Source organism: Martes martes (assembly GCF_963455335.1).
Source record: "Martes martes genome assembly, chromosome: 7".
Lineage (NCBI taxonomy): Eukaryota > Metazoa > Chordata > Mammalia > Carnivora > Mustelidae > Martes > Martes martes.
In genome coordinates, this window is record NC_137894.1 from 45466220 (window position 1) to 45492584 (window position 26365).

At 37.5% G+C, this 26365-nt stretch overlaps 1 protein-coding gene across 2 annotated transcripts in view; it reads right to left on the reverse strand.

Moving 5' to 3' along the window:
• CLPX (caseinolytic mitochondrial matrix peptidase chaperone subunit X) overlaps positions 1-26365 on the reverse strand; it is a 44371-nt gene that overhangs the window by 11877 nt on the left and 6129 nt on the right. The window contains exons 2-9 of one of the 2 annotated variants that reach the window (XM_080808785.1): positions 19702-19862; positions 18371-18488; positions 11474-11628; positions 9735-9894; positions 7863-7904; positions 2053-2229; positions 1285-1449; positions 508-596 (exon numbers count right to left, since the gene is read on the reverse strand). In XM_080808785.1, coding sequence (XP_080664911.1) covers positions 508-596; positions 1285-1449; positions 2053-2229; positions 7863-7904; positions 9735-9894; positions 11474-11628; positions 18371-18488; positions 19702-19862 — 1067 coding nt within the window. The remainder of the gene's footprint in view (positions 1-507; positions 597-1284; positions 1450-2052; positions 2230-7862; positions 7905-9734; positions 9895-11473; positions 11629-18370; positions 18489-19701; positions 19863-26365) is intronic. The other variant, XM_080808786.1, reaches the window with a different exon arrangement.

The following is a 26365-nucleotide window of genomic DNA, read 5'->3' on the forward strand; positions in this document are numbered from 1 at the left end:
TAGAAATGTTTAACTGGGCCTCTAAAGAATAAAATCAACAAAAATCAAATTTCATTTTTTCTATCTTTTCAAATATTTTTATTTCCTAAGAAAGGTAATTTGGTACTTAAAATAACCAACAGCTTTCTCTTAGGATCTGAACCACTTTAAAATGGTATGTGGAGGGGTGCCTGGGTGGCTCAGTGGGTTAAGCCGCTGCCTTCGGCTCAGGTCATGATCTCAGGGTCCTGGGATCGAGTCCCACATCAGGCTCTCTGCTCAGCAGGGAGCCTGCTTCCCTCTCTCTCTCTCTGCCTGCCTCTCTGCCTACTTGTGATCTCTCTCTGTCAAATAAATAAATAAAATCTTTTAAAAAAAAATAAAAAAATAAAATGGTATGTGGAGTTTGGGGTGGGAGAAATAAACAAAATAGAATCTAATTGAATGTGAAACCAAACGTACAATATCTGGGAGGTTGATGTATTCCCTTCCTTTTAGTGGGCTTGAACAAAATATTCAACTGCTTACTTGCTGAACGCCTTCTCCACCTACATCCCGTAACTGATGAATGCCTGGCACACTGCCAATCTTATCTACTTCATCCAGAAAGACAATTCCTATAATTTAAGGAGGATTCTATTTATAATATGAAAAAGATACACACAAAATAACCTCAGTTTTAAAAGACTAGGTAGCTACAGAGAAAGGTTATTCAATCTTTCCCTCTTAACATATACAGAGCTTAACTTCATAAAAATACACTGCTGTCTCTCCCATTTATAATTTTGTGTAGATGTTTTATAATCCATTACAGAGTATCACTTGGGTATGATAACCAGGTCTCTGATGTTAGTTATCCACCCCACTAATGTTTTCAGGTTCTTCATTCTAGGAAGCTGTGACAGAGGTATAGTGGGGACGCATGAGATGTATACAGTGCTGGTACTAGCAGAAGTTTAGATTCACCCTGCACCCTCCTTCGCTTGTCCTGGCACCCTCTCCTACCCCACCCCAGGATTAGGAGTCTACAGGGGAGTCAGAGTAGGAAAAACAATAATAGCATTAAGGACCTAATGGAATAGTAATCTGGCATGTTTTCACCCTAGTAGTCATCTTAACAACAATAAGATAAAGCAAATTTTGTGGCCCTTAGTATGCTAGAAAATGTTTAACATAGCTATCATTATAGAGTTACAGAATTTTACTCCTTGACTCAAAAAACAAGAATTATGGTATTTCTTAATATTAGACTGCTTCCCCAATAGACTACATCTGGAGACAGAGAGGCTATACTGAAAAACATACCTTGCTGTGCTTTTTCTACATTGTAATTGGCATCTTGGAGCAGTTTGGCAATCACAGATTCAATATCTTCACCTACATATCCAGCCTGAGTCAAAGTTGTACAGTCACAGATAGCAAAAGGGACATCAAGGCATTTAGCTAAAGTTTGTGCCAGTAGAGTTTTACCTACAAATAGAAACAGCAACTAAAAGTTTACTAAAAATATGTTGCTACACAATCTGTCTACAAAAATGTTAAATAAATTAAATCTAGTATATAATAAAAAATTACTCGTACATCTTTACTATTATTTAGATTTAATGGTATGTTATTTTTAGTAAATCTCGTTGTTTTATTTAACTTCCATTAAGACATTAGGGATTAGGGTGCCTGGGTGGCTCTGTCAAGTTGGGCTTCTGATTCTTGATTTTGGCTGGGGTCATGATCTCAGGGTCCTGGGACCTGGATCAAGACCGTGTCAGGTCCTGCACTCAGTAAGGAGTCTTCCTGAGTACTCTCTTCCTCTCCGTCTGACCCTCCCCTGCTCATATGCACATGCGTGCACTCTCCGTAAAATAAATAAATCTTATTAAAAAAAAAAAGTGTTAAGGATTTGCATTAATTCCTCAAATTCAGCTTGAAGCCTATGCAGAAATACTGATAATGTATCCCTAAGATTGGCCTTAGATATTCCTCTCAAGAGCCAGAATCTCCAATCACAAGACAGAGGTTACAGAATCACTTATACTCTATTTTTTTAACGAGTAATTTTTTCAGAAAGTTATTTACCTGACCCAGTTGGTCCAAGCAGCAAAATATTACTCTTTTCAAGTTTTATGTCATCATGGGAAGAATCCAACACTTCACCTCCTCGTTTTTCCTGAGGTATTTGTTGATTTACCTGTTGCTGCATTGATGCTCCTAAAGCATTACCATGTGGACTAATTCCGGCAATCTGAAGCAATTCTGAAAGAACGCCAAAGAAATTATTAGAGCTTCATATGATTTTACTTGAAAAAATGTCCAATAGCCCTAAATCTAAGAGTGATCACATATTTAGAAAAACTTAAAATATTTTGACATTCTGTCTCACCTAAAAAGAAAGAAAACCTCAAATTATCTAGTAACAAATGTACAACACACAATGATTTTTCAGGGAACCTCAAGCAAAGTAAACAGATTCTTTTCACCCTCCTTATTTATGTAAATCTGTATGAGGAATGCCCTTTCACTTATGGGAAGGCAGTGTAAGGGAAAAAGAATAGTGCTAGGCGTAACAAAACTTTAACTTTGGCCTTTGCATTGTGTCTAAATAGCTATATGATCTTGGGCAAGTCATATAAACTTTGTTGTTTCCAAACCTATAAAATGTCAATAATACCAATCAATTTCAAGCACATGGTTGGAAAGTAGAATAAAATGCAATTGATCTGGAGGCACCTTAAAACCCAAGCAAATGTATATAGATTTTTTTCAGTACAAATGAAGTAGGACTATAGGGAAAGGGAAAAACACTGAACACAGTAGAAGAACTAAGACTAAAATGGAGATATAAGAAATCTGGGTTCTAGTCTTTTTCTGTCACTGTGTAGTTGTAGGACCACAGCAATCACTTAACTTTACTGGGACTGCTTCCTTACCTATTAGGTGAAAATATCAAGACATGTGACTTCTAGTCTTCTAGTCTTTTCCACATCTAAAAATGCTTCTGTGAGTCTACCAGAGAAACTAAATATGGTAACACTCGTTGGCTATCTGAATTTGTGATTTTATAGGATCTTGACTGGCTCTTTTCACCCTCTTTATTAGAGACACAATGCTTAGCTAGATGGGAATGATACTGCTGATGAACTACCAGTTTATTAACTGGGTGCCTAAAAACAAACCAGCTTTGTTATCACTCTCTCAGCTAAAAGGAAAGAATTCCAAGAGTCTTTTCAATTATCCATATTTGTAAATCCATACTACTCCTGGTTCTCAGCATCTGAGGCACCTGTGTTCATATCCCATTTGTGTTTTCTGGATTTATTTTTAGTTTGTTTCTAATAAATGGGTTAAGAATATTAGTACTTTCGGGATGCCTGGGCAGCTCAGCCAGTTAAGCATCTGCCTTCTGCTCAGGTCCTGATCCTGGGGTCCTGGGATTGAGTCTGCACTGTGCTCCCTGCTCAGAGGGGAGGCTGCTTCTCTCTCTGCTCATGCTCTTTCTCTGACAAATAAATTAATAAAATCTTTAAAAAAAAAAAAAAAGGAATATCAGTACTTCCGGGGCGCCAGGGTAACTCAGTTAGTTGAGAGGCCAACTCCTGATTTCGGCTCAGGTCATCTCAGGATCCTGGGATCCACCCCACCCCTCAGGTTCTGTGCTCAGCAGGGAGTCTGCTTGAGGATTCTCTCTCCCTCTGCCTCCTCCCCACTCACATACAAGCTCACACTCTCTCTAATAAATCTTTAAAAAAAAAAAGTATCAGTACTTCCTAACGCATTATAATTTAAACAACCCAAAAGACAGATTTTCAGCAGATAAAACTATTATTATGGTCCTATTCCATCTGGCTGGCACTTTCAATTATCTTAGAAAGTAAACAGTTATTCTAATTAGCAAAATAGGAATTGAAGGGGCACCTGGGTGGCTCATTCAGTAAAGTGCCTTGGTTTTGGCTCAGGTCATGATCTTGCAGTTGTGAGATCCAGCCACACATGGGGCTCTGCACTCATCAGGGTGTCTGTTTCAGATTTTCTCTCTCTCCCTCCCATTCTCTCTCAAATAAATAAACCTTTTTTTTTAAAGACAGAAATTCAATTAACCTTTTAATTTAAATTGTGCTACATTTGAGAGTTAATTATTAGTGAATAATTCACAATGCTGTGCCTCATCCTGATCCACATCAGGAAAAAAAATGCTATCTCTCACATGAATTTAGTTAGTTGTCCCTAGGTAAACAAAAATTTCTTCTTTTTATTTCAGCAAAATCTAGTTAGAAATTGTGAAAATATAGGATAGGGCTTTGGCCTGAGTGTAGGTTGGCCTAATGGGGAAAAATTATTTAGGTGAATAATTGGAACGAAACTGCAAAAAGCATATTAACTAGAGTGAAGTCACAGAATAAATGTATTTAACTTAAGCAATGATTTAAGTCAAAAATTGGTAAAGATTTTATTTATTTGAGAGAGAGCACATGCTTGCACAAGTGGGGTGAAGGGCAGAGGGCAAGAGGGAAACCGATGACCCTCATCCCCCTTCCGCTGAGCAGGTAGCCTGATGTGCAGCTTGACCCCAGGAGGCTGATGTTTAACTGACTAAGCCCCCCAGGGACCCCAATTTAATTTAAATTTTATTTATTTATTTATTTTTATTTTTAAAGATTTTATTTATTTATTTGACAGACAGAGATCACAAGTAGGCAGAGACAGAAAGGAGGAAGTAGGCTCCTGCTGAGCAGAGAGCCGGATGCGGGGCTTGATCCCAGGACCCTGGGATCATGACCTGAGCCAAAGGCAGAGGCTTTAACCCACTGAGCCACCCAGGCACCCCTAATTTAAATTTTAAAAAGAGGAATAATTTAGGAGCGCCTAGGTGGCTCAGTAGGTTAAGTGCCTGCCTTCCACATGGGTCATGATCCTGGCGTCCTAGGATCAAGCCCCCAGTCAGGCTCCCCGCCCAGAAGGGGACCTGCTTCTCCATCTCCCTCTGCCATTACCCCTGCCTGTACTCTGTCAAATAAATAAAAATCTTTGAGGGGCGCCTGGGTGGCTCAGTGGGTTGGAGCCTCTGCCTTCAGCTCAGGTCATGGTTCCAGGGTCCTGGGATCGAGCCCCACATCGGGCTCTCTGCTCGGCGGGGAGCCTGCTTCCCTTCCTCTCTCTCTGCCTGCCTCTCTGCCTACTTGTGATCTCTGTCAAATAAATAAAATCTTTAAAAAAAAAAAAAACTTTGAAAAAAGAAAACAAAGAGGAATAATTTAAATAGCACATGTTTGCCATTCCATTTCTTTTCTTTCCTTTTTTTTTAGGATTTTATTTATTTATTTGTCAGAGAGAGGGAGAGAGAGAAAGCATGAGCCAGGGGGAGGGCAGAGGGAGAAGCAGGCTCTGTGCTGAGCAGGGAGTCCAATGCAGGGCCCTCCTGGGATCATGACCTGAACGGAAGGCAGCCACTTAACCTACTGAGCCACCCAGGCATCCATCATTCCATTTCATGAAAATATACTCCAGAGTAAACTTGAGCTAATTTTCCTGTCCTTTCAGTTAGTCTGTTTTTCTCTCAATGCAGGAGCAGTTCTCTATAATGAGTAAGCAGTGTATGGTTAGTTGCATAAAGCTCACTGGCGATGTGGCCCTGGACAAATTACTTAAAATTTCTGCATTTTAGTTTTCCCACCTATAAAGGTGTGAAAATAACAGTTTCTGTCTCACAGGTTTTAGGAAGATTAAATCAGTTAAAATATGTAAAACACTTAGAACTGTGCCTGGCAGAGTTTTATAAATGTTATAGAAGAATTTGCTATCAGTATTGCTATTTTCCTAATATTTAAGTATTTGTATAACATAGCCCAAATGCAAGCCAACAGTTTCATCTGGTGCCCAAATGAAGAAAAACATGTTCCAATGATGGGAGAATCCATCAGTCTCACTGACAGTAATATATTGATCTCTGACATGTGATTTCTAAAAGAAACTTGAAAGAATATTTTGACTATGTATCATTTTGCCCTAATGCCCTAACTTTAGAACCTAACCCCTCCACCCCCGGCAAGATGAAACTATACATGAAAATAAATTCTATTTAAGCTTTCAAAATATTACCTTCCCAAGTCATTCAATGTATATAATCACAAAATGCTTTTACCTAAGTTCTTTTGGTACTTGTTACCATTTAAGTTACATTAAATCACTACATATATTTCTTTCAAACTATTCACTAAAGATTTTTCTTTACGAATTCATACTAGTTTCACTAGCTGTCTGTCTAAATTCACGAATGTAGTATACATATATTTTTTTATTTACTTATTTGAGAGACTGAGAAAGAGCACAACCGGGGGAGCTGAAGAGGGAGGGGGAGCCCAATGTGGGGCTCAATCCCAGGATCATGATGTAAGCCTAAGGCAGATGCTTCACCGACTGAGCTATCCAGGACCCCTTGAATATAGTACTGACAAAATAACTGACTATATTTTTGAATTAGAAAATATAAATACATGGCCTTAAAGTTTTTTAGATCTTATAATCTTATATATAATCTAATTTTACTGCATTGTATTTAAAGATTTATCTGAGAAAGACAGCACGAGAGCAGGGTGAAGGGCAGAGGGAGAAACAGACTCCCCACTGAGCAGGGAGCATGATGATGTGGCGTTCGATCCCAGAACTCCAAGATCATGACCCGAGCTGAAGGCAGACACTTAACCCACTGAGCCACCCAGGTGCTCCTCTACCATGTATGATATAATCATTATTTCCACACAATTCAAGTGTTACTAGAGACAATGCAATTTTATTACATGTAATAGCTCTCATGCCAGAGTTGGTTAACTAGTTATGTTCTCATATATATACACAGTATACTTTAAATAATAGATATATAAAATATCTTGGTTCACAGGAGGGTAGGTAGCTCAGTCCACTAAGTGTCTGACTTGATTTTGGCTAGGTCATGATCTCAGGGTCAAGAGACTGATCCCCTCATCAGGCTCTGTGCTAGCTGTGGAGTCTATTTGAGATTCTCTCTCCCTCTCTCTCTGCCCCCTCCCCAGGTCATTTGTGCTCTCTAAATTAATTAATTAATTTTAAAAATAATATATCTTGGTTCAAAGGCAAAAGTACCAAACGTATAAGTGAAAAGTGTTCACAGGGGTTTATCTATTACTTGTTCATTATTTTCATTACTGAAACAAAGGCTGTGTGAATCTTTCTATAAACCTTTACCATCTGTGCAGCAACTACATAGCCACCTCTAAAAGAATGGGTGCAAGACATCAGAACGGCCATAATCCTTAAGGTATCAGGTCCTTCTACACCCTCCATCAGACCATCTGATGCTTAGAGGGGCAATCCAGGGTTGGAAACAGTGAGTTAAGGCTTATTCATAATTTGCAAAGCTATCCAGGTTTCAAAAACACACACACAAATAAAAACTGTTTCTGGTAAAGGAAAGCTAAAAGATAACCTGCCTCCCCTAAAATTTCTGGCACATATAAGCAGGCCAACTCTAACTGTATGGGGGAAGAAAGATAAAATAGCAAGTTACAGATTAAAAAAAATACTATTCCTGTTAATATTCATGCAGGTCTATATTTATAGAGAAAAACTATATGTATTTTATTTCTCTGCATTACGCTTTAAGAAGTATCACAACAGAAAAGATAAACTCAAATATCTGAAGTAACCCAACATACACAAACTACACAAATTAGCTATGAAAAACTGTTACAAAATTATATATACCATGTATTATAAACACGTTCATATAACATACAGTATCTTTCCTGGTAATACATGAGCAAATATAGGTCTACCATTGTTACTGCTGACATACTTGAGTTAAATCTCAAAAGGAAGAATTATTACAGAGGAGAACCTGAGGAGAGGTCACTTACTTGTAAATCTGTACTCATCCTCCCGTCTTCTTATTTCTAACTCTAAGAAACGACAACATGAAAATATGTATTTGTTTAGTTTAGAGGAACAAACAAGGAATATCTCACTTCTTGCCCTCTTTCAAATATACATAAGAATGTGTTCATTGTTTCTGTAGCTTTTCACGGTATGAAAGAACCTGTACATTACATCCTTTCTATATTAAAAAAATCCAAATGGGGACGCCTGGGTGGCTCAGTTGGTTAAGCGGCTGCCTTCGGCTCAGGTCATGATCCCAGCGTCCTGGGATCGAGTCCCACATCGGGCTCCTTGCTCCGCAGGGAGCCTGCTTCTCACTCTGCCACTCTGTCTGCCTGTGCTCTCTCTCTCTCTGACAAATAAATAAATAAAATCTTTAAAAAAATAAAAAAAAAAAAAAATAAAAAAATCCAAATGTATTAACAATGGATATCCAACTGCTAACAATCACATTTGTCAAATACTAAGGTGGTATTTTAAAAAGGGTAGTAATTATTTAAGTCTTCAACAAAAGTTTAAATCCCTTATACCATAAACACATCATTTGCCTTCCCAACCTAGAATGGTTTAACCACTGATTTGCTGACTGAAGGGACCAGAAAAAAATTCATTTTGCTTCATGACTAGACAGTGCTATTTGGATTCCATAAAAGTGAAGATTCCATGTCTTCCGTTATTATGGCTTACACTTTCTAAAAATAAAAAACTGATACTACCATACAACTATCTTACAGTTAAGTTCAACAAGTGAACTGTGACCCAGTAAGTCACCAAAAATAATCAAAAGATATATTTTTATAATATGTAACTATTCAGAATTCCCTCAAATTATAAAATGATGACTTAAAGAATGTAAAATGATAGATTACAGGGGCGCCTGGGTGGCTCAGTTGTTTAAGCATCTGCCTTCAGCTTGGGTCATAATCTCAGGTTCCTGGGATCAAGCCCCACATCTAACTCCCTGCTTAGTGGGGAGTGTTGTGCTTCTCCCTCTGCCCCACCCTCCCCCTGCTTGTACTCTCTCTCTCAAATAAATTTAAAAAAAATATTTAAAAGTAAATAAATAAAATAAAATGATAGATCATAGGCCTAAGTAAGAAATGAGGGCTCCTCACTAATTAAAAATAAACACACCTCAAAAAATTTGCATTTTACTCTATTCATAGTTTTTAAAATTATCATTCTATTAATATAACACATTATTATCTACAGTGAATTGAGATTATAAAATGTATTGGTATATTAGAATCTATTATTAATAAGAATTATGCAAATCTGCCTTATACTCTGCTGCTGGGCCCTAAAAAGCAAAGAATGCCAGATATGTTCTATGATCTATCTTATTGTCTATCTTCTATATATCTCTATCTTCACATATCTGTATCATCTATCATCTATCTTCATATATCTATCATCTATCTTCATATATCTCTGACCAAGACACATGATGATTCAGTCATGAGGAATTAGTTATGGTGAAGTCTACAATTCAAAGATAGTGTCTCAATCTCTACTCCTGTGACTTTCAAACATTTTTCACTGAGAAATACATTTTACTCTGTGACTCAAAACCCATGCACATATGACTGAAAATAAAAGTTTTATGAAAGAATATGTAACTACAAGTTAATGTACTCTGTTATTTTCTATTTACACCTATTAACTTAAAAAAAAAAAAAATGCTGTTGGCAATCTACCAGAAGGATTTCATGACCCACTAATGGGAAGAGGCCTGCACTTTGAAAAATGTTGTACTATACTAAAAGCATTTTAGGACAAAAGCAAGGAGTTGCAAATAAGTATTTCCTCTAAGCACAATAATCGCCATTTTGGTCAGTTATCAAAACACTAACCTCTAGGTGTTAATGACGTCTGCTTCTCAACCTCTGCTTGCTGTCTCAGATTAGCTGGGATATTGTTATATATTCTCTTATAATGATTGTACACAGCGACTGAAAGCACCTTCTTAGCAAATGACTGGCCAACAACATACTTGTCGAGGTAGTTATAAATCTGAAAAATGGTTATTAATTAATTACTATGAGCTATCACAAACACACACACATTAAGAAGTTATGCACTGAGCACATTTGTTTACAGTTTTAAATTTCTACAAAAAGACTCATCAAAAACATTAATGCCACAGTATGGCCATAGGTTATGGCCATAGTGCATGGTATCTATGTAACAATGATTCAGAGTCCCCAAACCTAAGCGGACAAAACACAATTCATTTGTTCTTTAGCTTAACAAAGTATCACTGTACTCTCCTAATGTTCTGTCAATTTCTATTCTGTACACAATGCCATTAATCCTAATCCTAATTTTTAAAAAGTTAATTATTAAAGTCACTTAGAATACCTACATATGCCAGCCACCATGGGTCTAATGATATCACCATTAGTGTAAAATCATTAAAATAAATCCTTTCTATACCTCTCTCAATCATAGAAATAGTATTCTTCACAAAAATAACATATTATAAAACTACCATTTTCAAAAAAGCATTATATAACTAAAGCCATTACCAGCATCTGTATGTTTGAATATTCACAAACAGTTTTTTCTCAGGCATTAACTTTAAAGCTACTCATTTATCTAAATGGCAATCTAAAAAACTTTACTGTTGGAAACTAAAGCTCTGTCTCATACTTGGATATTGCTAACAGCCTGGAACCTGGGGTTTACTAAATAGGAATTAACTGTTAATATTAACTTCCAAAAATAGGCAAAAATAGTTAAATTACCTCTTTTTGAACTCTGATGTCCAAAGTCTACACAAATCAGTGGAGGATATAAAGGTTAATAGCTGTATTTTTCATTACATTATTTATTTTTACATGACAGATTCTTTAGTTGCTGACCATATACATTTTATTATAGTTTTTTAAAATCTTGATTCCTCACAGATTATATCGATGAATTATTAAATCTGCCACAGCATTTGTGGGGAGGTGGAGATAAATGCACTGGTGTCTTAATACCGCCGAAAAAAGCTACACTGAGGCAGAGGGTAAGAAATAATCTAAGCAAGCAAGTAGCCAATGGAGCGGGTGATACACTCTGCCATGTTTCATATGGCCAGATCACAATCTGAGACTCTTGGAAGGAGCCCCCACCACAAAAGCTATAGCACTATACAGGACATCCCTGGCACACAAGTTGTGAAAAAATTACTTGCTTCCACTGTTAGACTGAGGCTGCTTTATCATAAAGTAGACTAATTTATGGGGAGGAATTGCAGGCTGATATTATTTAGGGCCCAAACTAAGAAAAATAAATCCACAGCTGCTCCATTTTATGGATATCATTTTAGATTAATTTAGTATTAACACAATTTTAATAATCATCCAACTATATTTCATTGTTACTGAATGCCATAATCATGACATGGGACAATAACAATGGACTGCATACCTAAATTCAAAGCATCAAAATTCAAGAATCAAAAAGAATTGAGCCAGATATGGTCCATATTAAGAATTTAAGACTTGTTTAGGTACTAGTATTAAGATCCAATATAAACTAGTAGAGGAGAGCAATGAAATGTTTTCAAGATAAAGTGCTTAAAGGACTAAGCTAAGACTTATACCTTCTTGGGGGGAGGAGGTGGTTTCTGTTGGAATGCCAATTTTACAGCTTCTGCTGCTGATTCAGGTTCTTTAATTATGCTTTTCTTTGAGTCTGCTTCAGATAGTACAACAAAAAAATGGTGACATTTTTCACACTTCACAAAACGGGTGGATGCTGTAAAAGGAAAGAAAGGTCAGCAAAGAAAAAATAATTTAAATAGTGTTTAACCTTACAGACTCACGGTAAATGAAAACTATGTACTTGACAAAAAGTAGGCTGTAATTCACTCCACTAGCCACAACAAACAACTTAGTTTATACCTAAGATAGATGATACAAACAGACGAGTTCAGTAAATCATTTTGTTGATTTTCCACTAGGTTCTTTCATTTTGTGATATACTTTATTAAGAGAAAAGATTGGCTGATGTTCTTTCAACTTCCATTCATTAAATTTAATTTAGAAAATAACCACTAGAAAAATATTAATCATTTATTTTACTGAAATACTTGAATGAAAAAAATGTGAAAAGTATTACAAATAAATTATTCTATTTTTCTAAGATTTTCTTAAGAAAAATTTCAAATATACACAGAAGTTGGAAGAGAGAAATCAATTTCAATCCCTAAAAATGTGAGAAAAAAATATATATACACATACGTATGTTCTTTAGGTTCTTTTCAAACCTATCAGCAATTTTAAAAACTTGACTTGGTAAATATATAAAACTGTTTCATGCCTTTCCTATTTACATTTTTTAAGAACTCCACTAGTTCCTATTTCTTTGACCTAAAAACCACTAAGAAACTAACAAGATAACATTCTCACTCATACTGACTTAAAGATAATCATACAGCTTTTGAAAACAACGTAGGAACAATGAAAAGTGAGGTCAAAAAATTTTGAAAAATTAAAAAATAAAAGTGAGGGTGAAAGGGTTACCTCAGTATCAATGCATCAGCTATAGAATATCCTGTGTTAAGCCAAAGGTCATTTCCCTTTTTCTCTCTCCTTCTAAAACACACCACACCTATGGGATATAGGTATATGGACATATACTCTTATATCTTCTCCAAGCTTAACTCTACCAATGTAACCAGGGACCTTGGAAAGCACAGAAGAGACTCTCACACAGATTACTAACAGATACAGAGCAAATGATACACAGGAACTAGTTATATGTTGGTAGGTCTGGGTAATACATTTTTGTGTTACCTTTCATAATCTAACTAGATTGCTAAAACTGCAAAGAAAAATAATTTTTTAAAACCATGAGAATCTCTGAAGGGGTATGTGTACCCCAATGTTTACAGCAGCAATGTCCACAATAGCCAAAATATGGGAAGAGCCCAGATGTCCATTGACAGATGAATGGATAAAGATGTGGTATGTGTACACACACACACACACAGAATATTATTCAACCAACAAAAAGAATGAAATCTTGCCATTTGCAATGATGTGGGACAGAACTAGAGGGTATTATGCTAAGCGAAATAAGTCAGTCAGAGAAAGACAAATATCGTACATATGATTTTACTCATATGTAGAATTTAAGAAACAAAACAGATGAACATAGGGAAACGGAAGGAAAAATAAGAGGAAAACAGAGAGGGAGGAAAACCATAAGAGATCTTAACTATGAACAACCTGAGAGTTGCTGGAGGAGAGGTATGTAGGGGGTATGGGGTAACTGGGTGATGGACATTAAGGAGGGCACTTGATGGAATGAGCACTGGGTGTCATATGCAACTGATGAATTACTGATTTCACCCTCTGAAACTAATAATACAGTATATGTTAATTAAATGGAATTTAAATTAAAGAATTAAAAAAATAAAACTATGATAATCTCTCCTTTGGAAATATTGTAACTACCTACCCAGAGATTACCAGAAAAACTATACTGGTAAGCACATCTATATCTTCACAAAATAATCTAACTTAAAAAAAAAAAAGATAATTCTGTATTTCAAAAATAAATCTATTAAGTCAATCAATTTAATATTTATGTATATATTCTTAAACACAAGGTTAATCAAAATTACATTCTGGATAAATTCTAGCAGGAAATTTTATTTTATTTTTTGTTTACTTATTTGAGAAAGAGAACAAGAGCACAGAGGGAGAGGGAGAAGTAGACTCCCCACTAAGCAGAGAGCCCGATGTGTGGCTCCATTCCAGGACCCTGCCTGGGATCCTGAACTGAGCTGAAGGCAGCCACTTAACCGACTGATACACCCAGGTGCCCCTAGCAGCAAATTTTAAACTAGAAGAGAGATCATCCATGTTTTCTATGTACTGATCACCTACAAATACTAAAGAAAAAGACCAAGCTATTCCAAGTACCTTGGATTCACACAAACCCCAATACATTATCATCATTCTCCACCAATGGGAAAGATAGTCAATGCCTTTACTTTAAAAGGAAGCATCACTTTACAGCTGTTACTAATGGTAAACAAGGCAAGGATTAAAGGGCAGAGAAGCCTCTGATCTAGTTCAGGCTGAATGACAGGAATATCTGGCTTGCAAACACAAGAACAAAATATTTCTCTCAAGAAATTAGGTCAAAGGGAAAGAGACAAAACAGACTGCATCCCTCTTTGCTTACTTAGAAGGGTAAGTAAGTAAGTAAGTAAGTACTAGAATATCACAATATCAATTTTACAATGAAACATATTCAACATATACCCACATTCAATTTTATTTATCAAAATGCTATTTTGGAAAAAAAAATAGTAAGCACTGCAATGTTTATTTTTTACTCCTGAAGACAGGTGGCAAAATCTAATTGACCTGGGATCGAGTCCCACATCAGGCTCCTTACTTGGCAGGGAGGCTGCTTCACCCTCTGCCTCTGCCTGTGCTCTCTCTCTCTCTCTCTAATAAATATAAGTAAAATCTTTAAAAAAGAAAAAATTATCAGGGGATAAATAAGCCACTTTCCTTTAAATGATTACTACAAGCATACTACTATATTCCTTCATATGCAGAATACTAATCCCAGTAGACACGCTTGTACAGTATGACAAAAAGACAACCTCAGTAAAAACTTTCTCAGATTTGTTTAAATCAAAGTTCATGACTTTTTAACAAGTTTCAGGGTCCAACACAAAATCTCTAAACCAAACAGAAAAGTTTAATTCCCATTGTATAAGACATGTAAGTACAGTAAGCCTTCAAAAAGTACTATGTACATAAAAAACAACTAAAGGTTCTACCTTAAATAAAAGTGGGGAAACTATTTCATGTTTGACAAGTTACTTAAAAGGCAAAAGAAAACTAAAGAACAGTGTATATGAGTACTTATAATAAAAAATTTCTTAGATATGGGTATGCCTGGGTAGCTCGGTTGGTTAAGCGTCTGACTCTTAATTTCAGCTCAGGTCATGATCTCAGGGTCGTGAGATGGAGCCCTGGGTCAGGCTCCATGCTGAGGGTGGAGCCTGCTTAAAAGTCTCACTCTCTCCCTCTACCCCCTTGTGCTCTCTCTGCTCTCTCTCTAAAAAGAAAAAAATCTTAGATATTATTCTTATTTCAATTTCTGATGATTTTCTATACATCATAATGCTACCTATAAAAATGGTATTTTATTTCAACAAAGTCAAGCAAGAGTAATACCGCAGTAAAAGAACATAAAAATCACTACAAATATACTTGTGAGGTGGAATATATACAGAAAGGTCCATGAGCTAATAGTTTTTACACTTCAGGATAAGAAACGAAATTCAAATTTCAGTGTCTATATGCAAAGTTTTAAAGGAACACAGTGAACCTCATTGATTTACATTGTCCCTGATTGCTTCCCACTTTAACAGCACAGGACAATACTTGCAACACAGACTACAGGGCCCAGAAAGCCTAAAATATTTACTATTTGGTCTTTCATAGTGAAAGTTTGCTGACTCCTGCTATACAGTATTTAAAAGGAAAGAACTACCCACAGAATGAGAAAAAATATTTAAATCAAATCTCTGGATAAAGGTCTAGTACTAAGAATAAGAATTCTTTCTTCTAACTCAACAACAAAAAAAGATAAAAGATCAAAAAGTACATAAAATGATGTTTATGAGCTAATAACCAAATAAATGTGGATTCAAACAAAAGGAATAACCTGCGCTTCAACAAAACTCTTCAATTTTCAGTGAGTAGACAAAGAAGATCCTCAGCTTTCAAGAGACCTATATTATGGGTCAGAAAAATCAAGACAGGAGGGCCGTATCTCACTGTTGGGGGCCTATCACTCCAGTGCAGTAAAGTTCCAGAGGACAGGACAGTGTCATGTTCATCTGTGTTTATTTTCAGGACCCTAGTAGTGGCTGTCCCAACAGATGTTGGCTTACTAAACTATCTCTAAGTATCTCTACTCTCCTTTAATTCTTTTCTTCCCCATTCTCTACTCCCACATTCCACCTCCCCAATTAGAATTTCCAAAGGAAACCACCTCAGCCTTGAGCTGATTAAATAACATTAGAGTTTTTTCCACACTTGGTCTCATTGTTAAACATACATATTCTAGGATACCACTCAACATCTAGAGAATCTCATCTCTAGGGAAGGAGAGAACCTGCATGTTTAACAACCATTCTCAGTGATTAATACAACCTGCCAAGTTTTGAAAATACTGTGTAAAAGGAAAATAAATTTAATCTCAATAGGAGCCAGTTTAACCCTAGACAATTCCAGTTGCTAAAAATGTATGAGAGAGGGGCTCTTGGATGGTGCAATTGGTTAAGTGTCCAGACACTGTTCTGGCTCAGGATGTGATCTCACAGTCGTGAGACTGAGCCCCACATCAGGCTCTGTGTTCAGCACAGAATCTGCTTGAGATTCTCTCTTTCTCCCTCTGCCCCTCCTGCTTGTGTGCTCTCTCTCTCTCTCACTCAAATAAATGCATAAATGTTGGGGGAAAAAAGTATGGGATAGGAACTTCTGAAGAGCAAATCACTGCTCTGTGACCGTGGATGAGTTAAACTTGCTAAATCTTAGCTTCTTCACTTAAAAAAATGAGGATACTCTCATTTGTCCTGAGAGAAATAAGACTGAGAATAAAATTGTATATACTGGCATTTATTAAATATTAGTTTCTCCTTTTTTACTCTAAGTAAAGTTTGCTCTAAGGTTTACTTTAAGGTAAGCTTACTCTAAGGAAAGATTTCAATCTACAAAGACTGAAATCTTTCTCTGGAAGGAAAAAAAAAGAAAGAACTTTTTTTTTTAAAGATTTTATTTATTTATTTGAGAGAGAGAGCACAAGCAGGAGGAGTGGCAGAGGGAGAAGGTGAGGGAGGATACCTGCTAAGCACGTAGCTGGACATGAGGCTCGATCCCAGGACCTTGAGACGACCTGAGCTGAAGGCAAATGCTTAACTAACTGAGCCACCCAGGCGCCCCAAAAAAGATAAAACTCTTGATTAAAATCTGTTAATATGACACTGCCACTATGAACTGAACAATTCTCAGACCTCTTAGAGTTCTACTATTTCACACCAAATTTGTTAATAGCAAACGTTATTTAGAAATCATAACATCCTGTTCTTTCATTTTATTTTGCAACCAAATTAGTTTTCATTCAAACTGATTCTTCTCTTTGCTCTCTTGCAAGGCAACACCATGAAGAGAATCTCAAACATTCCACCTATAGAATGGAACTACTTTATTTTTTTTTAATATTTTATTTGTTTATTTGACAGACAGAGGTCACAAGCAGGCAAACAGGCAGGCAGAAAGAGGGGAGGGGGAGAAGCAGGCTCCCTGCTGAGCAGAGAGCCAGATGCGGGGTTCGATCCCAGGACCCTGGGATCATGACCTGAGCCGAAGACAGAGGCTTTAACCCACTGATCCACCCAGGCGCCCCTAGAATGGAACTACCTATTTATTTTTTTTAAAGATTTTATTTATTTATTTGACAGACATAGCTCACAAGTAGGCAGAGAGGCAGGCAGAGAGAGGGGGGGAAGCAGGCTCCCTGCCGAGCAGAGAGCCCGATGCGGGGCTCGATCCCAGGACCCTGGGATCATGACCTGAGCCGAAGGCAGAGGCCTTAACCTACTGAGCCACCCAGGTGCCCCAAGAATGGAACTACTTTAAAAGTCTTTCCAAAACTGTAAAACTATGCTGCATATAACAGAATTTTTTTTTCATATATTGGCCAATTAATATTAATGACAAATGTGAAACTGAAACTGAAGTCTTAATATTTGGGTTAGAATAGAGTTCTCTCTAGCTAATTATGAGAAGTTGAAACTTGGGCCAAACCTCACCAGTGACCTTTTCACAGTTCGACTATATGGGAAGGCTGACATGGTAGTACAATGTAATTTACTCCTGAATCTTTACCAGTAACTCTGATCATGTAGGAAATGAGTTATCTGATTCATGAAACAAAAGATCTTTGTATCCAGAGAGAGGCACTGACACTAACAGCAGAAGAAGGACTGTTGATTTCTTCCTTCTCTTAGTGTCTGAATCATTCATAATTATCATATACTTTCTAAAATTGAGGGCTTGGCTCCTGTGGTTACTCAGAGAGGGAAAATACCTTAATGTCTAAATGACTGACCTACCTGACAATATGAGATACTCAACAGGTTATTTCAAGTATAGAGTAATAAACTAAATAAATAAGTCTTGGTTTTCCTATAGCTTAACATAAAATTCAAAATTCAAAATTTGAAATAAACACACACACACACACACACACAAAATAAAGAAGCAAATAGTTTGCTTAAATTATGTCTTATACCGCCATGCAAAGTATTACCAGTCCTGGGGATTTTTAGTTATCTGGTGAACATAAGAGAGAGTCATGTAAGTTCAGAAAGAACATTACTCTGGCTTCTATAATTGATGTATTTCTATGCAGTCTATGATTTATAGACAAGGTAGAGAAAAAGAACAGAAGTAATACTTACACACAAAGGTCTCTACATGAGTGCACAAGTCGCCACACTTAGGACACCTCAGCTGGTTTCCACCTTTCCCTGAATTCCCAGAGCCTGATTTTTTACTGCTTCCCTCACTTGCTGATTTCTAATGTTAGTAGGGGAGACAGAGAGAGAATGTCAATATTACTTTCAGACAACCATTTTACATGTAACTTAAATATAAGCAAGATAGGCTGTAATTAATCTTATAATTTTCATAATTTCTAGAATGGAATTATTAGTACAGTTTATATCTCTGCTATCTTTGGTATCAAAGATCTATTTACAAGAACAATAAAACCAGTCTAGGAAACACATATATTTATCTGTACTTCTTCTTCAAATAGTATGACCCAGCATGTATAAACAGCTTTCTTTCCATGACTCAATAAACACTACGAAAAAAAGTTACTACAGGTAAAATACATTTCAGTGAAATTGAACCAGGAGTTATTATCATGATAAGTAGTGACTCCTAACTTCCTTGAATCTAACTTTACTCATCTCTAAAATAGGGATAATTGGGGCGCCTGGGTGGCTCAGTGGATTAAAGCCTCTACCTTCGGCCCAGGTTGTGATCCCAGGGTCTTGGGATCGAGCCACGCATCGGGCTCTCTGCTTAGCGGGAAGCCTGCTTCCTCCTCTCTCTCTCTCTGCCTGCCTCTCTACCTACTTGTGATCTCTGTCTGTCAAATAAATAAATAAAATCTTTAAAAAATAAAAAATAAAATACAATGGGGATAATTTTACATACTTTAAAGAATCACTGTTAGGATTAAGTGTAGATATGAAAACACCTAGCATTTTGTCTTGCATATAACATTAACTAGAGTGTTAGTGAAATTCTCATAATAAAATTGGTAATAATTCACTGACCCAATACAATCACCTATCATCTACTTGCTAACTACAGAGTAGTCCAACATTAAGAGATAGATACCAAAAATTTTTAGGTAGAGAATGAAGTGGGGTTTATACTACCATGAATTGTTTAGAGTTGTATGAAAGCAGGAAATGATGGCTATTCCTAATTCAATCCTACAGAGCGCTGACTGCATAGATTATTTAATGTAGCTTCTTTATTACTTTGGAGTGTTAGAAATTTTACCTACTGCTGACTAAGTGCAATGCTTATAAAACTTTTATGGTTGAAACTAAAACACAAAATATAATTACATAAATTTTTCATATCATTTTATATGTTTCATATTTCCTACAGAAAACATAAAAACTGACAGAATAGAGAATACTATTATTACATTTAATTGCTTGAAGGAAAGAACTCAAATATGTATACAGACATCAATAAAGTTAAATACCTTATTTCCATCTCCAGAGCCATCTTTACTTATTCCATCTTTTGATGCAAAGTATGCTGGTGTTTCTGTAAAGGTTCTAAAGGGAGCTCTTCGTAGAATCTGAGTTTCAAAGGTCCCGAGCCTTCCTAAAACGGGTATATGAATGCGGCCACAAGAGATACCTGGAAATACAATGAAATTTATTAGTCTACTCATCAAATATTAACATGCCTTCAATAAATTCCCTGAAAACAAATGTTCCTTAAGTATAAAGGAGATTGAAAAAGCTTTAGTTTTCACAGCAGTAGTAACAAAATGGTAGAGAAAACAGTAACACCATCAAAGGCAAAGCCCCCTTAAAAATAGGCCAGACCTGGGGCGCCTGGGTGGCTCAGTGGGTTAAGCCTCTGCCTTCGGCTCAGGTCATGATCTCAGGGTCCTGGGATCGAGCCCCACATCAGGCTCTCTACTCAGCAGGGAGCCTGCTTCCTCCTCTCTCTCTCTCTCTCTCTCTCTCTCTCTCTCTCATCAGGCTCTCTACTCAGCAGGGAGCCTGCTTCCTCCTCTCTCTCTCTCTCTCTCTCTCTGCCTACTTGTGATCTCTGTCTGTCAAATAAATAAATAAAATCTTAAAAAAAAAAAAAAAAAGGCCAGACCTGGGTCTACAGATTCCAGGTAAATAAAGGTGTTTCAGTCTGGGCCTGTTGTTTGGAAATGAGGAAAGACGACCTAGGTTATAACAATTGAGTGGATCTTTGAAAGTATGTGAGATAAGCAGCTCAACATCTGCCTCACCTGCAGGGGAAAAAGGCCATTTACACCCTATATTCTTATTCTTCTTACAGTATTTCTACCAATGAAAATAAGCAACTGACATAAACTCAGCTGTTTCTGACTACTGGGGGTAATATAGGCAACAATGAAAAGAAACTTCAAATGTTCTTTAAAAAGTTATGCACTGTTGATTAAACTGTTTTTTTTTTAAGATTTTATTTATTTACTTGACAGAGAGAGATCACAAGTAGGCAGAGAGGCAGGCAGAGAGAGGGAGAGAGGAGCAGGCTCCCCGCTGAGCAGAGAGTCCGATGCGGGACTCGATCCCAGGACCCTGAGATCATGACCTGAGCCGAAGGCAGCGGCTTAACCCACTGAGCCACCCAGGCGCCCCATTAAACTGTTTTTAATGAAATGTTTCAATCCTATTAAAAAAACCTCAATTCAGTGAATACTGTACAACCACTATACTTTCAACTTTTTTTTTTTTTTTAAGATTTTGTTTATTTGACAGTGAGAGATCAGAAGTAGGCAGAGAAAGGTGGGAAGCAGGCTCCCCACTGAGCAGAGAGCCCAATACGGGGCTCGATCCCAGGACCCTGGGACCATGACCTGAGCCGAAGGCAGAGGCTAATTTAACCTACTGAGCCACCAGGTGCCCGTACTTTCAACTTTTTAACCTTTTACCATATTGGAAGTAAAATTATTAAAAAGGTAAAGGTTAATCACTGACTTCTGTGGCAAACTTTTTATGTAAAGGGCCAGGATAATAAATATTTCCAGCTTTCTGGGCCTTGTAGTCTCAGTTCTAACTACTCTGTAACATGAAAACAATATGTAAACAAATGGGTGTTGCGTTTTGGTCCATGGAATCAGTTGGCTGACCCCTGGTTTTTCTCATATAAATACAAAATAAACTCCTAAATAAATCAGACAGTGGCAGAAGAGGCACACTGCATACTCTAAGGCAGCATTTCCCAAGCTGATCTTTAAAAGCAAGTTCCCCACACAAGAATATCAAATGGTCTTAGGTTAAACAAAATTCCACGGGTTTCAGTACTGAGTACTGTAGGGCTACTCACAACCCTGCAAAAGCTAATATACATTAATGAATCTTAATGAATAGCAAAAGAAAGTTTCCCAGCAGTGTTTCAGAGCACTGTTAGCGGTCAGCAGGTAGTAACAAAAAGGGGGTAAGGTTTTAAAGTTGATAGTTAAATAAATTTAAAAAACTAATTTTATCTCCCTCATTTTACTCCCTGCAAAATTCTCAACTCAGGCTTTAAATTTTTATTTCTATACCTGTTAGGTCTTTTAGGAGATTATGCACAGATATACACATTGTATCCAAACACAAACACTGGTTTAAAATTATGTCCTCCAAGGGGCACCTGGGTGGCTTAGTCAATTAAACATCTGATTCTCTACGTCAGCTCAGGTCATGATCTCAGGGTTGTGAGAATGAGCCCTGCACTGGGCTCTGCGCTGGGCATGGAATGTAATTTAAGATTTGGTCTCTCTCCCTTCTACCCCTCCCCACTCCCTCTCCCTCTTTTAAAAATAAAAAAATGAACAAAATAAAGTGTCCTGCAAACAATCCAAAAGCAACTGCTTAGTTATATAACTGACTGACTTTATTAACTCCAGTTTTCCAACACATTTGTGTACACTGTTAGAACTAGGTTTTTGGTTTTTTGTTTTTTTTTTAAGATTTTATTTATTTATTTGACAGAGAGAGAGAGATCACAAGTAGGCAATGAGGCAGGCAGAGAGAGAAGGGGAAGCAGGCTCCCTGCTGAGCAGAGAGCCTGATGTGGGGCCCCATCCCAGGACCCTGAGATCATGACCTAGGCCGACAGCAGAGGCTTAACCCACTGAGCCACTCAGGCACCCTAGAACTAGTTTTTTTTTAGCTATTTATTGCTCTAGGACATCTCTAATCCCAAAAAACACAAAAGTAAGAACATCAAACTTATCAGGAAAGATATAAATTTTCTCATCTCTATATAAATTCACAAGCAGCACTAAAAAAGGATTAAGGTTTATGACATACTAGTCCTTAATCCATAGGCTTGAAAATTTTGCTTAACACTATTAAACTTGAAATTAATATTAAAAAAATAAACTACATTTGATGTTGGGACGCCTGGGTGGCTCAGTTGGTTAAGCGGCTGCCTTCAGCTCAGGTCATGATTCCAGCGTCCTGGGATCGAGTCCCACATCCGGCTCCCTGCTCAGTGGGGAGCCTGCTTCTCCCTCTGTTTCTGCCTGCCACTCTGTCTGCCTGTGCACGCTCGCTCTCTCTCTCTCTCTCTCTAACCAATAAATAAATAAAATCTTTAAAAAAAAAAAAAAACTACATTTGATGTTTTTCTCCTAAGTGATGTTTTCAAAAAACATTTCAAATTTTCTCAAGTGTAACATTTCCTTTTTTTTTTTTTGCAGTTAATGATAGCCATTACTCTCATTAGAATGAGATTTAAGGTAGTTCATGAATTTTAAGCTACACATTAATATTTTTCAAAGGACATAATATGGTTTAAAGACTATGTCAATCTTAAAAGCAAATCTAGAGGGGTGCCTGGGTGGCTCAGTGTTGTTAAGCCTCTGCCTTCGGCTCAGGTCATGATCTCAGAGTCCTGGGATCGAGCCCCACGTCGGGCTCTCTGCTTGGCAGGGAGCCTGCTTCCTCCTCTCTCTCTGCCTGCCTCTCTGCCTACTTATAATCTCTCTCTCTGTCAAGTAAATAAATAAATAAAAATCTTTAAAAAAAAAAGCGCAAATCTAGAAACAGTAATGGGGGAAAGAATAGATGAAATCAAGAATACAGAAAGTTAATGGACACTAAGGCTGGGTGATGGGTATTTAGGTGTCCCTTGTTCTATTTTGTGTGTGTTTGAAAACATCCATAAATTATGGAATACCACTCAGCCATCAAAAAAATGAAATCCTGCCATTTGCAACAACATGGGTAGAACTAGAGGGTATTATGCAAATCAGAATAAGTCAATCAGAGAAACACAATTATCGTATGATCTCACTCACATGTGGAATTTAAGAAACAAAAAAGAGGGTCATAGGGGAAGGGAGGAAAAAATAAAACAAGACAAAACCGGAGAGAGAGACAAACTCTTAAGAAATTCTTAATCATAGGAAACAAACTGAATGGGGCACCTGGGTGGCTCAGTTCGTTAAGCGTCTGCCTTCGGCTAAGGTCATGCTCCCAGGAGCCCCACATCAGGCTCCCTGCTCAGTGGGAAGCCTGCTTTTCCCTCTCCCACTCCCCCTGCTTGTATTCCCTCTGTTGATGTCTCTCTGTCAAATAAATAAATAAAATATAAAAAATTTTTAAAAATTAAGAAAAGGAGACAAACTGAAGGTTGCTGGAAGGGAGGGAGGTGGAAGATGGGGTAACTGGGTAATAAACATTAAGGACATGATGTAATGAGGGGCGCCTGAGTGGCTCAGTGGGTTAAAGCCTCTGCCTTCAGCTCAGGTCATGATCCCAGGGTCCTGGGATCAAGCCCCACATCGGGCTCTCTGCTCCGCAGGGAGCCTGCTTCCTCCTCTCTCTCTGCCTTCCTCTCTGCCTACTTGTCATCTCTGTCTGTCAAATAAATAAATAAAATTTTTTAAAAAAGGACATGATGTAATGAGCATTGGGTATTACATGAGTGTTAAATCAATGACCTCTACCTCTGAAACCAATACATTATGTTAATTAATGGAATTCAAATTTTTAAAAAAATGGAAAAAAAATCCATAAATCAGTATGAATGGTAGAATAGAATAATTTATTATAATCGATGTAACAAATGTAACTTTTTAACTGAACCTTTACAATGTATTCACAAGGAAAATTACAATTATAACAAGCTTTACATAAGACTATTTGCACTTGGGTGTTTTAGAATAAAACTTAACCCTAGTATGCCTAGATGGCTCAGTCCGTTAAGCATCTGCCTTTGGCTTAGGTCATGATCTCAGGGGCCCAGGATGGAGTCACAAACCGGGCTCCTTGCTTAGCAGGGAGCCTGCTTCTCCCTCTGCCTGCTGCTCCCCCCTGCTTGTGTGCGCGCACTCTCTCTGACAAATAAATAAAATCTTAAAAAATAAATAAATAAAACGTAATCCTAAAGTATCACAGTGTATTATATCCCATTTAAAATAAAATATATCTTTCAAAACACTATCAATTTACAATATCTAATGTTATTAGAAAATAAGCTGAAAGGAAATTATCTTCAGGAATTTAAGAGAAATAAAAATTATGAACATGATCCTCTTAAAGTCTACTTATTCTGAATAGAAAAAAATTAGTGCTCTTTCCCCCTCTCCCTGCTCATGCTCTCTCTCTCACTCACTCTCTTTCAAATAGACAAAATCTTTAAAAAAAAATTTCTTTGCTAGCCCTGATGCAGTTTTAACATTCTATAATCTATGGGCTGTACCAAGAAGATGCCATAATACTACACCAGTGCTTCTCAAACTTGAGCATGCACCAGAATTACCTGGAGAGCTTGTTAAAATAAAACAGACGGCAAGATACATTCCCTGGTTCTGACTCAGAAGGTCTGAAGTTGGACCAAAGAATTTATTTCTAACAAATTGCCAGGTTATACTAATGATGATGGTCTGGGCACCACATTTTTTTAAAAAGATTTATTTATTTTAGGGGTGACTGGGTGTCTCAGTCATTGGGCGTCTGCCTTCAGCCTGGGTTGTGATCCCGGAGTCCTGGAATTGAGCCCCGCATTGGGCTCCCTACTCCACGGGGAGCCTGCTTCTCACTCCCCCGCTTGTGCTCCCTCTCTTTGTCAAATAAATAAATAAAAATCTTTGAAAAAGAAAAGATTTATTTATTTTAGAAAGAGAAAGCATGGTGCACACAAGCAGGGGGAGGGGCAGAGGGAGAGGCAGAGAAAGAATCTCAAGCAGACTCCCCAGTGAGCATGGAACCCCACGAGGGGTTCAATCTACAACCCTGAGATCACGACCTGAGCCAAAACACAAGAGTCGGACACTCAACCAACTGAATCACCCACGCAACCTTGGGAACCACAATCAATCCATCCATCCATCCATCTATCTGACAGAGGGAGAGCAAGCACGCACAAGTAGGGGGAGCGGAAGGCAGGGACAGAAGCAGGGTCCCTGCCAAACAAGGAGCCTGACACTGGGCTTGATCCCAAACTGCAGGATCATGACCTGAGCCAAAGGCAGACACCCAACCGTCTGAGCCACCTAAGCGTCCCAGGGAACTACACTTTTTAAACCACCATACTGAACAGTTTAAATGATTAGTTACTCACCAAGGTTATATAATCTTCACAGAAATCACTGTAGTCAGTAGGAGTTTGAAACATTTTTTGTGCCATGAACTCCTTTGGGAGTCTGGTAAAGTGTATGGATGGACCCCTTCTCAAAATAATGTTTTTAAAAGTACAGAATAAAATACATAACAAAGGAAACTAATTTGAAGTAGTTATCAAAATATTTTTAAAATATGCTTTCTGCCAACATCATGCTCAATGGTGAAAAACTAAGAGCTTTTCCCCTAAGGTGATGTCCACTCTTACCACTTTTATTCAACACTGTACTGGAAGTCCTAGCTGTAGCAATTTGACAACATAAAGAAATAAAAGGCACCCAAACTGGTAAAAAAGTAAAACTCTACCTGCAGATGACATGATACTAAATATACAGAACTCTGAAGACTGCACCACAAAGCTAGAACTGATAAATGAATTCAGTAAAGTCACAGGATACTAAATCAATGTACAGAAATCTGCTGTAGCCCTCCCTGTATGCTAAAAAATGAAGCAGCAGGGGTGCCTGCGTGGTTCAGTTGATTAAATGTCTGCCTTCAGTTTGAGTCATGATCCCAGGGTCCTGGGATGGGGCCCTTCAC